Source organism: Penicillium digitatum, chromosome 5 (genome assembly GCF_016767815.1).
Source record: "Penicillium digitatum chromosome 5, complete sequence".
In the NCBI taxonomy this organism is placed as follows: domain Eukaryota; kingdom Fungi; phylum Ascomycota; class Eurotiomycetes; order Eurotiales; family Aspergillaceae; genus Penicillium; species Penicillium digitatum.
The window spans coordinates 3,076,118-3,088,656 of NC_089388.1; the positions used below are offsets into that span (position 1 = coordinate 3,076,118).

Sequence of the window (12,539 nt, forward strand, 5' to 3'; positions counted from 1 at the left end):
AAAAGAAATGGGAGAAGAAAAGAAGAATGTGCGAAGAGAATTGAAAATAAAGACCACATTCTAATTATGTACTCATGCTATTGGGAAAGTCGTCCCCAGTCCAGATTGCCGTTCTGGGACACCTTCTTCTAGTTGTTCTCCCTTCACATTTTCTAGCTCCAATCAATTCAAGCCTTCTTCAGTTATGGAGCAAATACAGGTACAGTTGCATCAGAATCCTGTCATCCACCTCGATGTAACAGCTAAGGAGTTTACTGCTGCCCTCGCTCATGTTAACTGCCGCCATGGTTTCATCGGTGGATATGCAGCGTCTCTTATTGGTGGAGAGAGGAGGAAAGATGTACGCCTTCTTAGTATCTTTTTTGACCCTTGGCACAATTCCGCGAGCTGATTTGAACTAGGATATGGATCTCATCGTTGATGCAGACCCGGCAAACGTCCGACAAATGCTACTCCAGGTATCTGGATTCCAGTTGACTAGTGTTAATCACCTGGGTTTCACATACAATGACAAGTTGATCAAAGTCGGGGTTCTTCGTGGTGGCCGCGCCCAATCGATGAAGCTACCTGATGCCAATTCCATTCGTCCCTAGCATGTTGATGCCCACAACCTACCAGGGCGCGTTGGCGATACCCCAATTTAGTGTGCTTTTGCCTTACCCTTTATACTGTGTATACTCTGAGCTTTATCTTACCATCTGATTACAGTCCCTATCATAAACCCATATGTTCTCGTGCTCACAACGATCAAGAGATGGTCATCCATTGCTGAATCCACACGCCCAAAGAGTGTCAGAAAGGCTCATGGTGACATTGAGGATATTACGGCGATGTTGAAATGGCTTTCTCAAAACAAACTTTCATTGATTTCATGGGCTACCCTGAAAAACCAAGGGAGGATTTGCTTTTGATGGTTCGGAAGTTGCATGAAGCAGATAGTGCTGTTCGCCCGCTGCTTGAGATCACGATGACTGCACAGGATTTTGCGCTTATTCGCAACTAGTTAGCCGTGAGATAGTCCGACAGTCGCAGACGACATGTTCAGTAATAATCAAATATTTTTCCTCCGTTGAGCCCCAACTCCTAGAGTTTCATATTCTGAACTGCTTCTTCTACCCTTTTCTGGAAATCTTCTTCGCTCTCGTCCTCGTCGACTTCGCTCTCTTTGGTATTCAGGGTTGTCACGCAAAATGTAAGAGGATATAAAACCCACAAGATCATCGCGCACATGAAGTCTGCTGCTGTCGTCAATAGGGTGGCTGAGAAGATGGCTTATTAATGACAGCATGTACATTCGAGGCTTAGGTGTCAAGACCCTCAGTGTGTGGTCAAAAGTAGACGTGACTTCGACAGTGTCTTGGAGAGTCAGGCTGACAAACGACAACCGGTAGAGAAATATTCGGATTGAACCAGCTGGATCTAAATTGTGAGCAAATCCCGCTCGCTCCCACTGTCCGTATCTCACAGTGGGCTTCATGGATGGAGGAACACAAGGAATTCCATGGGCTGACAAGGTCTGAGATGAAAGTGATTGCAGTGCATCAGGCACCGCCCATTCAACAAGCTGAGACCAGGAAGTCAGTAAATCTCTACGATTACCACGGAGTATCAAATTACTGAATAGGATCTCTTGTTAAACCTCAAATACGGCCTCCCTAGGCCATAAACAGGAACCTTGGTTTTTGTTATGGTCTAGTGGAAAAGTACGCTGTATTTCGTTCAACATCTCTTACTTGAAGGACCAATGGGTATCCACATCTCCACTGTACCTGCGATCCCCACTCCACAAGAGGAATGTTTTTATCTATCTCGGTGATAGCACCTGCATGGGGTTATTGCACCGGTGTTTTTCCTTTGGGCAATGGGTCCATATCTCGGTTTCAAAAAAATTACCGTAATTCGAGAGGGAATCTGTTGAGAGCATGAATGAGGATCGACAGAAGCTCTCAAGTCACCTGATAGGCGAAAGAAGAAATTGAGCGATGAGCGCAGATTGTGTAGGGTACTAGTCCAAACTTGGAATGATTTCCAAGTCCGAGGATCCTGTAAGCAGGAATTCAAGCATGCCAAAACGATCGAGTTAGACTGCCTTGATAAACAGTTTCCAGAACAACAATGTATAATTCATGATCGACTGGCCAAGTGGTTAAGGCGTCTGTCTTACATTTCTCATGTGGGAGCTTCACAGAAGGTCGCAGGTTCGATCCCTGCGTCGATCATTGACTTTTTGCGTCCTCAATCTTGCCATGAGCCGCAAATTTTTTTTTTTTTTTAATTTCGACTTTTCATCATATTTTTTATTAAGTTGTGATATGGAGGGAATAAAAAAGAAACCAGGAAGGTGTTGGATAGGAATGTACAAAGTCAAAAATGGAAATCCCGGCTTCCCAATTGGGGCTTAATTGAATCGCGTCGCGTCCAACACGCGACTCGCTGCACAACTAGACTTTGCCGCCCCTTCTCCCTCGCTTTATTCTATCAACCACGCTACCACACATTCGAGAAAAAGACACTGAAACATACACACCACCTATCCGTACTCATAATTCGCTGGCCATTGCTCATTTTTCCTTTAAAATTTCCCAGTTGAAACACCCACACAATGGAGTGAGTGTGCCTCGTGAATTTTCTGCGATCAAAAAGCTAATGCAACACAGTCCGCTCCGAGCCAGCGACTCGGCCGCAAACCGTGGCCGAGGGGCCAACACTCGTAAGCGAGATAGGGAGGATGACATGTCCTCCCCAGCTCCATTGCCTCCTTCCAGTCGTATGTTTGCTTCTTTGTCCGAGTTGCGTCAATTTGAGACTGATGATGGTTTTGTGCAGCCACTGCCTTAGGCTCATCCCCTCCCCCGATCCCTTTTGACATGGGAGATGAAGATGAGGATGAGGATAGAGGTCTTGTGCAAGACATTGATGATATTGATGAATTGGCTGAAGATGAGGATGGCATTGACCTGTTTGGTGACAACTTTGAACGGGATTATCGTGACGCAGCGCAAGATCGCTATGAAAATGAAGGATACATCGATGACGACGAAGAGCATGATGAAATCGATACCGCAACCCGTCGGCAGCTAGATGCTCGCCTGAACCAGAGAGATCGTGAACTGGCACGTCGGCGCCGGATGCCTGCGGCCTTTTTACAAGATGATGACGATATGGAATTGGACCTCTCGCGCCAACCCCGACGACGCAGACACCATTACGATGAGGACCGTGAAGATATTGACATGGCCGACGAGGGCATGGAAGAACTGTCATTGGAGGAACTGGCAGATGTCAAGGCAGCCAACATCACGGACTGGGTCACACAGCCCCAGGTCCTTCGCTCCATCTACCGTGAATTCAAGGCCTTCCTGACAGAGTTCATCGACCCTACCGGCCAGTCGGTTTACGGTAACCGAATCAAGACACTGGGTGAGGTGAACTCTGCTTCACTGGAAGTGTCCTATGCCCACCTCAGCGAGACCAAGGCAGCTCTGTCATACTTCCTCGCCAACGAGCCCACGGAAGTCCTGAAGGTATTTGATCAGGTCGCGCTTGACGTCACTTTATTCCACTACCCACAATATCACGATATTCACAACGAGATCCACGTCCGCATCACCGATGTACCAATCATTTACACACTCCGTCAGCTACGCCAGTCGCATCTCAACTGCCTGATCCGTGTCAGCGGTGTCGTTACCCGTCGAACTGGCGTTTTCCCGCAGTTGAAGTATGTCATGTTCCTCTGCCAGAAGTGCGGTATCACCTTGGGTCCATTCCAGCAAGAAGCTAGTGCGGAGGTGAAGATCTCGTTTTGTCAGAACTGCCAGTCGCGTGGTCCCTTCACTGTGAATTCGGAAAAGACAGTCTACCGCAACTACCAGAAGTTGACATTGCAAGAGTCACCCGGCACGGTTCCCGCAGGTCGTCTGCCGCGGCAGCGTGAGGTCGTTTTGCTTGCCGATTTGATCGACAGTGCCAAACCTGGTGATGAGATTGAGATTACCGGTGTCTACCGCAACAGCTACGATGCCCAGCTGAACAACAAAAACGGCTTCCCAGTTTTCGCCACTGTAATTGAGGCCAATCATGTAGTCAAGGCACACGACCAGCTGGCTGGTTTCAACCTGACAGAAGAGGATGAGCGCGAAATCCGCGCCCTCTCCCGTGACCCCGATATTGTGGACAAGATTGTTCGCTCTATGGCACCCAGTATTTACGGCCACCAGGACGTCAAGACTGCCGTTGCACTTTCGCTCTTTGGTGGTGTTAGCAAACAGGCCCAGGGCAAAATGAATATTCGTGGTGATATCAACGTCCTTCTTCTTGGTGACCCCGGTACCGCCAAGTCTCAAGTGCTCAAGTTCGTTGAGAAGACCGCCCACCGCGCTGTGTTTGCTACTGGTCAGGGTGCTAGTGCCGTCGGTCTCACGGCCAGTGTTCGCCGCGATCCTCTCACCAGCGAATGGACGTTGGAAGGTGGTGCGCTTGTGTTGGCTGATCGGGGTGTTTGTCTGATCGATGAGTTTGACAAGATGAACGACCAGGATCGGACATCTATTCACGAAGCTATGGAACAGCAAACCATTTCTATCTCCAAGGCCGGTATTGTGACAACATTGCAGGCTCGCTGTGCTGTCGTGTCCGCCGCTAACCCCAAGGGTGGTCGGTACAACAGCTCAATCCCCTTCTCAGAGAATGTCGACTTGACGGACCCTATCTTGTCTCGTTTCGATATTCTCTGTGTGGTGCGTGACCTGGTTGATCCTGCTGAGGATGAGCGCTTGGCCAATTTCGTGATCGAGTCGCACCACCGTTCCAACCCGGCCCGTCCTCTCCGAAACGAAAAGGGCAACTTGGTTGATACTGACGGCAATCTCATTGACAATGAGGGCTACCGCATTAACAGAGATGGCCAGAGACTTCCTCCATCACAGGAGGAGATCGCCAAACGCGCCGCAGAGAAACAAAGAGCCGAAGAGGAAAAGGAAGGCGAAATCCCGCAGGAGCTCCTGCGAAAGTACATTCTGTATGCCCGCGAGCGTTGCCACCCCAAGCTTTATCAAATCGACCAGGACAAGGTCGCTCGTCTTTTTGCAGACATGCGCCGGGAGTCCCTTGCTACTGGAGCGTACCCCATTACAGTAAGTTATCTCTGCACTTGTTGCACATTGACCATTTGCTAAATGCGCATCTCTAGGTTCGTCACCTTGAAGCCATCATGCGTATTGCAGAATCTTTCTGCAAGATGCGCCTGTCAGAGTACTGCTCCTCGCTGGATATTGACCGTGCCATCGCTGTTACTGTGGATTCGTTCATCGGCAGCCAAAAGGTCAGCTGCAAGAAGGCACTCTCGCGTGCATTTGCCAAGTATGTTTGTTTCAGTCCTTGAATCTAGTGGAACCTTGTACTAATATCTACCTCTCAGATACACACTCTCCAGACCCAAACCCCAGTCCAAGCGCCGTGCGGGCATCCCGGTCTCAAACCCTCACCTGCCGCGGGCTCAGTCCACCGCCCACTAAACAGCCTTCTAAAGAGAGGGTCGGGGGTGCCCCAGTTGCATGGTTTCTTTAGTGTCTTATACCATCTTGTTTGCATTTTATGTGTGTGGCGTTTATGACAGAGGTTCCATTCTTGCATTGGGCCATGGTACGGTAATGAATGGAAAACCAGTGAATGAAATTTCGAGTTTACATCCTTGGAGATCGACTTGGATTGTAAGGTAGCGATCTGCACTGTTCAATATCCTATCTTCGTGGTTTCTCCACAGCACATGCTGAGTTGAACTCGATTCTCAATCCTTTGGAACACGCCCATTTAAGACCGTGCCTGCGGAACATTCTTGCATACAACATACATAAACTCTTTTTTTATATATTATATATTATACCTGGCTTCTAGCCTAAAACAAGGCTCTCCGTCCACATCCGGGCATCGCCCGTGATTGCATCGAACCCTAGGGCTGCGGGTCGCCATGACACGCGGCAATACAACGTGGTATTCCGATACCGGTCTAGTGCGGTAGTTCCGAGGTCTAGATCTTGTTGGAGTTTCCCCTTCGACCAAAAAGCCTACAAGTGCAGTAGTCGAGGATCTTTCTACGAAGTACAACATAGCCTTTTCAACGGTTGCAAGCTAGTCCGCGTGTGTGTGCAAGCACAATTATCTTTTTGGTTCAGACACTGACCTGATTTGTGATTGCATTCCAAGCCGAGGAATCCTTGATAAGAATACCTTGTACGGAGTACTGCTTCGCATTCTAGATGCCGGCTAGGCTGGCTGGAAAGATTGATATAATGTTCGAAATTCGAGGTGTTTTCGAGGTGTTATATGCAGCGCGAACTATCATTAGAACGGGCCAAATCCAGGCACCAGTCATTATGACCAATCTTCTGGTATCCACAGGGACTGTGACCTCGACAGATGGGGCCATTTCGGATTTCTCTGGACTGTGTGAGATCTGGAGTTCAAATGGACCTTTAAAGATGAGACATTGTTGTAACTGCACACATTCCCGAAAGATGACAATCGATCTGGAATGCCAACGTCATTCCGGATATTGACTATTTTTGGCAACCGAGGAATCCTTGATCCCTTTATGTAGGTGCCTGAAGTACTCCATAGTTGGGACTTCCATTCTCACGGTGCGTTTAGTACCTTTCATCTATCACATATCAAAGTGGAACCTTTGCCGATGGTTTATATTGGCCCCCTGAGGCTATATTAAAGCATGCCTGGGGATTCTTCAGGGAAAAAAAATTGAATCACAAGCAATAATAGTATAACAGCCATAGACAGCAAATGTAAAAGCAGACGAGAAGAAGGAAATCAATAGATCGACAGGGCTCAAGGAACAGAAGAAAAATCCCCCCAAGGAGACGATCATTGGGCATTTTACGTGTGCTCGCCTCTCCCGTGTTCCCTATTCCCTATTCCCTAGTCCCCTTGCCCCCCCCCCCCCCCCCCCCCCCCCCTCCTCCTCCTCCTCCTCCTCCTCCTCCTTTCTCCCCTTAAGACCTCTTTTCTTTTCTTTCTATCCTTTATTATTTTGCTAACCTCTTCATCATTGACTTTGCGCTGTGATCGTCTTAACTGTCTTACCCCTGATTGTCTTTGTTTCAGCAACACCTCCTGCCATTTTCTTCCGCATTCGTGCGACACCTAACACGGCATCTCATTGAACGCAAACGCCTCTCCACCCACACTGTGTTTCAGAGGCGAAAGATCAATCACGATGAATGCCACTCCAGCGCTTGGATATGCGCCTGGCATCTCGATGGCCCCGCAAGGTACGTAACCTGAAGCGTTTCCCCTGATGACTGGATATCATGCATTACCGCTGGGGATGGTCTGAACTCCTCCTGATCCTTAAAACGACACCTTTCCTTGACTCTTGATCCAAAAAGTCTACCCTTTTCAGAATCTTGGCTGATTTCAAACATCGTTGCGAACAACAGAACACCAAGCCTCTCCAACAGCGGCCAGCTTTGGCTCCAATAACCCCTTCCGAAACCGCGCTTTTACGCCCTCAGTTGGTGGATCTATCTCGTCGAGCAACCGCCCGGAACGCCCACGCTCTACAAACCCGTTCCTAGACGACACAGAGGTGATGTCTCCGCAGTCAGCCCCTGGCATGTCGACTGGTGTCAGCATGATCTCTCCGATAGATCAAAACGATATGTCAAGCAACACTCGGGATCTTTTTGTATGTTTGTGAATAACCTACGTGTTGCGTGTTCAATTCGGGTCTAACCGTTTAATAGGAGGCCCTCTCCCTCAAGCCTGCTCTGCCCGCGCCATTTGATGTAACCCAACGCACTGCCTCGAACCCCAACAGACCCCGAAGGGAGCGCCCGGAGCGTCCATCAGGACCATCGGCGGCACCGAAAGAGAAAGATCTGCTCGATATATTTGCCGATCCCCCCACTTCGTCCCAAACTGCCAAAGACAAGGCGCCACGTCGTCCCCGGCGGAACTCGGAGTCGTCGGTAATGGACCGAAGCTCGAAGTTGTTAGATTTTGACGACGATGACGACGATGACGAGAAGCGCCAACGCGAACGGCGCCATCGCGAGAGTCGTAGCAAAGATGGCAAATCGCGCTCGGGCCGCAAGGACCGACGACTTGATGTCATTGACAAGCTGGATGTGACGAGTATCTACGGCACTGGGAGTAAGTGTTTCGGTCTTTTATCGTTTTCCTTTGTTTTCTCTCTCTTGCGAGTATACGACTCACATGCTAACTACTATCAAAGTGTTCCACCACGATGGTCCATTTGATGCCTGCAACCCCCATCGCAATCGCCGTGGCATGCGCACCGCGCCTATGCAAGCCTTCCCCAAAGGTTCTACCAATATGGCTTTAGGCGGCACCGGCCCCAACAACTCTAATATTGATCTCAATCTTTTCCACGGCACGATGGAGGAAGGCCACAACGACTTCTCCACCGCGGCTCGCCGCAGTGCTGACACAGGCGTCGTAGATCCCACTGCCCGAGTGGACCCGATTCATGGGCCACAGAGTATGGGACTGGGAACCAGCACGTTCCTCGACGGAGCTCCCGCGAGTCGATCTGCCATGGCGCGCCGTCAGAGTGAAAATGAAAGCAGTCTGGCACAGAATGGTGGCCTCGCACGAAAGAAGAGTCTGGCTCAGCGGCTACGGGGCCGAGGTGCTGGATCCGGCCGCATGTCTTATTCAAATGACAACTATCCTCTAGCTCCCCCACCGCCGAGCTCCAGTTATTCTGGGTCTGCCCGGACCAATGAGAGAAGCCCCTACAACGAAGAAGAAGAATATGATGAAGAGTGGGACAGAAAGGGATCGAGCATCGAAGCTCGCTTTGAGGGTGGTCGGCTTCGCTCGTCTAGCAGTCCCAAGCAAATGGAGCGCAAGACCACCAACGACCGACCTTACGAAGAGTCGAAGCTCAACCCTGGTGGTAGTGGGTTCTTGAACCGAATGAAGAGTCTGCGCAAACCCAAGCCGGAGAGACGGACCAGTGACTGAGTCACCTAGCAGTCATACGTTGAGCCTGTCCTGGAATTATGTCGATGTAGCAAGCGGGCCTTTCTCACTCGGATGCACCTCCGGGATGTATCAATCCCACGTTTATCTCACCATCTCACCATCTAACTCCTCGAGGAGGAGAGATGATTCTACGCTTTAATACCCAACATCGGGCACCAATGAACACTTAGTGCTCAACATGGCGTTCATATATTTCGGAATAGAATGCTTCGAAATGCGTCTGATTCCAGACCGTCATGAAACACAACGCCCTGATCTTAAGACCATGGCTATGACTTGGAGTTTTTTTTTCAAGGTTTATTTTCTTCTTGTACCTCACACCAACCTTGCTTTCAGAAAGGAAACTTGTATTTTTTTTTTTTTTTGCCGATTGCCGTTTCCCATGTCAGTATCTTTGAATTGGATCATGATTATTGAAATAGGTTATCCCAACACGTTACCGTCTCTATTCGATCCGTTGGTGAGAGTACAACATACTGGACAGCCACATCCCACACATGGCATTAAATTGCCCTGCCACATCCTTAGTCCTTAAAATAAGATCCTACAAGTTTCATGACACCGAGTCATGTGTGATATCATCACCCTGCCGGCGAATGAGCACTGTGAAACCTGTGGCTTAGTTATAGGAATCGACCATGCCCTTGGAGTCGGGGTTTAAACGTTTTGGTGGCAATGAAAGGTTCAACTATGGAATTCCTAGTGCGCACTGGACCATCAAGCCGAACGCTGTGCACATAGGTTCATACGATATAATGTTTGCCCTCATTCCCTCGGTCCTCCACAAGAAGATCATACATTATTCTCTATAGATGGTATCTCAGATGATATATCGTTGTTAGGCTCATAGCCTTTTAGAATCATGATGGAAATCACTACTTACTATAGCCGTGACTTTGTGTCCATGTCAAGATGTTTTAGATCAGTAAGGATTCTCAAGTTATTTCAGAAGCAACACTTACCGTGAGAATGTGTCTCTATCACCCTCAAGTCTATCCATAATCAAGCTTTGAATCCCTATTAAATTGAAATCATAGATTATCACCATGGGCCAACATTCGTTGAAAGCCTTCAGCATATACATCGGAGATCTCCCATCCTCCCTCGCCCAAGCCTACTCATACCTATTGGATCAATTCAGTGAGAAAAATAGAGAGATAAAGGCGATCTCCACTCTTCGTTGTCGATAGATATCACCTCATCCAGCGTGCTTCACCGGCTTTCAAAAGCAAGCTGCAAGCCTCGTGAACTAAGATTCTTTGGGACTACCATTTTCGAGGGCTAGCCTGGGAATTGGGCTCACTCTCTTCAGTGTCTGCCTGACCTAGGCCCAGACAGTGAATCGACTACGAAGGCTACATCTATTGTCGATGTAAAGGAGGGGGGGGGGAAGCAAGGGATGTCTTGTTTTGGGACCATTTTGATGCAGTTTGAAACAAAGGGTATCTTGATGCACTTCCGATTGATTGGTTGAAATTTTGCGGCTTATCTTTTGGTTCTGATGTTTTTTGGTGTATACACATAGTCTGTGTTATTGAATCTATTGGCCTTTGTAGGCTTACGGGTTAGCCTCTAGAATTATATTGAAGCCTCAGTATTGGCTTGGGAGACTGAAATGAATCTCAAACAAAAGGCGCTTTGTGATTTCAAACGGAGAAACAGTAATAAAAAGCAGAATAAGACAAAGGAAAAAGAGAACTTGATCGCGATCGTTCGCCGTGTAACTCTGTCTCTATAATATCCCCTATTCCGGTGGGTGTTGATCATAGACCTCTCTATTATCTCTCTGACTCCTCCAAATCAATCCCTCGAAAGCGACTCTGTACAATGAACAGCACCAGAGATACCATGGATAACATCACTAGCAGCATGAATAAGGTCGCTCTGGCCAGTGGCACATATATAGTCTACCTCGTCAAACAAGAATGCAAATCCTCTGCCTCCAAAGGCAGTTTGGCTATCGTTGTTCACACCGACAACTGCCAAATCCGCGGCGAAATTCGCTTCATTGCGTCCGGCAATACCAGCACCTCTGGATTGAGCCACCAGTGTCACAATATTCGGGTTGATAAAATCAACCAGATGGGAGAAACCCACTGGAATTAGGTACCACCCTTGCCCAGAACTATCCTGGTCGTTGGGTTGAGGCGTTGAGGCGTTGAGGAAGCTGCATATCTTGTTAGCGAAGCACAATCAGCAAGACATGTTGACTCTCTTGGCTTCGCCACTAAAAGTCTCCCAGTGGATCCAGCTGGCTAGGCCTACGCTAAAAGAACGCTGGGCTCTTCAAAAAGGAATTGAAGCTGCTCCAACTACAATTCGCGTAAGAAGTTGAGGTGGTCTAGGGATGAAGATGAAGGTTAGGCTGGAGAATGAAGTCGAAATAGAAAGGAGTTGAGAAGAAGAAAGGCATCCAGTTTGAGGATACGAGCAGAGGAGAAAAAGTGTTAAATTGTTAGTCTGGCGGATAGCGACGGTTTATGAAAGATGAAGTATTGCATGTCAGAACGAGATGGACATCTATACTTCAACTCGACTTTGAAATTGAGTGATGCTTTCTTCCTGAAAAGCAGACTCAAGAAAAAAAAAAAAAAAAGAGATGTTCGATATCGTTTTAACCTTATTGGACGCTATCGTTGCCCGTACCATCTCACCTTTTGAAGCTCTCACCAGCTTCTGCCATCTCACCCCGAGGTTCTTTCTCTACATCACCATGGAGGATCGATCAGCCCTGACCAATCCGCGATTCACTCTCGAACTTGAATTCGTCTCATCTCTCGCCAACCCTTACTATCTGTCACACCTGGCAGTCACTTATCCCAATCTCCTGGGTATCTCACGTGCCGACGACGACAATGATTCCCCCTCACCAGACGCCGAGGCATTTGCAGCCTACCTAGCCTATCTCTACTCCTACTGGAAGACACCGGAGTACTCTCAGTTCCTCACCCATCCCGGCCCCACACTACGAGCGCTTCGACTGCTCCAGGAGGATACCTTCCGACGTGACATTATCCTACCCCAGGTCATTGAAGGCCTGGCAGGGGTCAGTGTCTCCGAGCCAGCTCAGACCGAGACCGAAACGGCAGATGAAACGAAGGAAGATGGTCAAAATGGAAAGACATGATGTGTTTAAATTCCGCACCTACGTTTGATGCGACCGAGATGTGCTTGTTTCCTGGGTGCAAAAATATCCGAACAGAATGTGCTCTGGTAATCTTAAGCTGCATAGGGCATTTACACTCGGATGATTTTATTTCCACCAAACTCGACTTTTGACCAAGTTGAGCAGGAGAGTTGTGTGAACGCGCTTCAGGTGCAACCGAGGCTCCGAAGTTGTCCATTGGAACAACCCCCCCCCCCCCCCCCCCCAGCGCGCCCTCAACTTTTCAAGTGTTCCCCATTTGACCTGATGACAGTGGCAGAGAATTGTGGAAGGGGGAAACGGACCAATTGGAAAGTTCTTTACTGTACTAGTGTGCCTATCATGTACCTCTTGAAGACGATATGTCATT

At 48.5% G+C, this 12,539-nt stretch overlaps 5 protein-coding genes and 1 non-coding gene across 6 annotated transcripts; 5 read left to right on the top strand and 1 right to left on the bottom strand.

The window, feature by feature from the left end:
• Positions 1-184: 184 nt before the first annotated feature.
• Pdw03_2279 (uncharacterized protein) lies at positions 185-593 on the top strand (the record flags this gene model as incomplete). The annotated part of the gene is made up of 2 exons (XM_014681414.1): positions 185-340; positions 402-593. 2 exons carry the CDS (start codon positions 185-187, stop codon positions 591-593), a joined length of 348 nt encoding a protein of 115 aa, XP_014536900.1.
• A 1,535-nt stretch (positions 594-2,128) lies between these two features.
• Pdw03_tRNA165 lies at positions 2,129-2,219 on the top strand. Its single transcript has one exon. It is a non-coding gene; the product is annotated as a tRNA-Val (tRNA).
• A 383-nt stretch (positions 2,220-2,602) lies between these two features.
• Positions 2,603-5,516, top strand: Pdw03_2280 (Nucleic acid-binding, OB-fold; the record flags this gene model as incomplete). Its single annotated transcript, XM_014681417.1, has 5 exons — positions 2,603-2,607; positions 2,658-2,767; positions 2,827-5,135; positions 5,192-5,361; positions 5,420-5,516. 5 exons carry the CDS (start codon positions 2,603-2,605, stop codon positions 5,514-5,516), a joined length of 2,691 nt encoding a protein of 896 aa, XP_014536903.1.
• Positions 5,517-7,228: 1,712 nt separating this feature from the next.
• Positions 7,229-9,003, top strand: Pdw03_2281 (Pal1 cell morphology; the record flags this gene model as incomplete). Its single annotated transcript, XM_014681418.1, has 4 exons — positions 7,229-7,283; positions 7,452-7,699; positions 7,758-8,166; positions 8,249-9,003. 4 exons carry the CDS (start codon positions 7,229-7,231, stop codon positions 9,001-9,003), a joined length of 1,467 nt encoding a protein of 488 aa, XP_014536904.1.
• A 1,821-nt stretch (positions 9,004-10,824) lies between these two features.
• On the bottom strand, positions 10,825-11,673 carry Pdw03_2282 (uncharacterized protein; the record flags this gene model as incomplete). Its single annotated transcript, XM_066100135.1, has 3 exons — positions 10,825-11,191; positions 11,290-11,336; positions 11,671-11,673. The coding sequence occupies 3 exons, from the start codon at positions 11,671-11,673 to the stop codon at positions 10,825-10,827; spliced, it is 417 nt and encodes a 138-aa protein (XP_065957862.1).
• A 64-nt stretch (positions 11,674-11,737) lies between these two features.
• On the top strand, positions 11,738-12,151 carry Pdw03_2283 (RNA polymerase II mediator complex subunit Soh1, putative; the record flags this gene model as incomplete). The annotated part of the gene is made up of 1 exon (XM_014681419.1): positions 11,738-12,151. The coding sequence occupies one exon, from the start codon at positions 11,738-11,740 to the stop codon at positions 12,149-12,151; it is 414 nt and encodes a 137-aa protein (XP_014536905.1).
• Between the last annotated feature and the right edge of the window lie 388 nt (positions 12,152-12,539).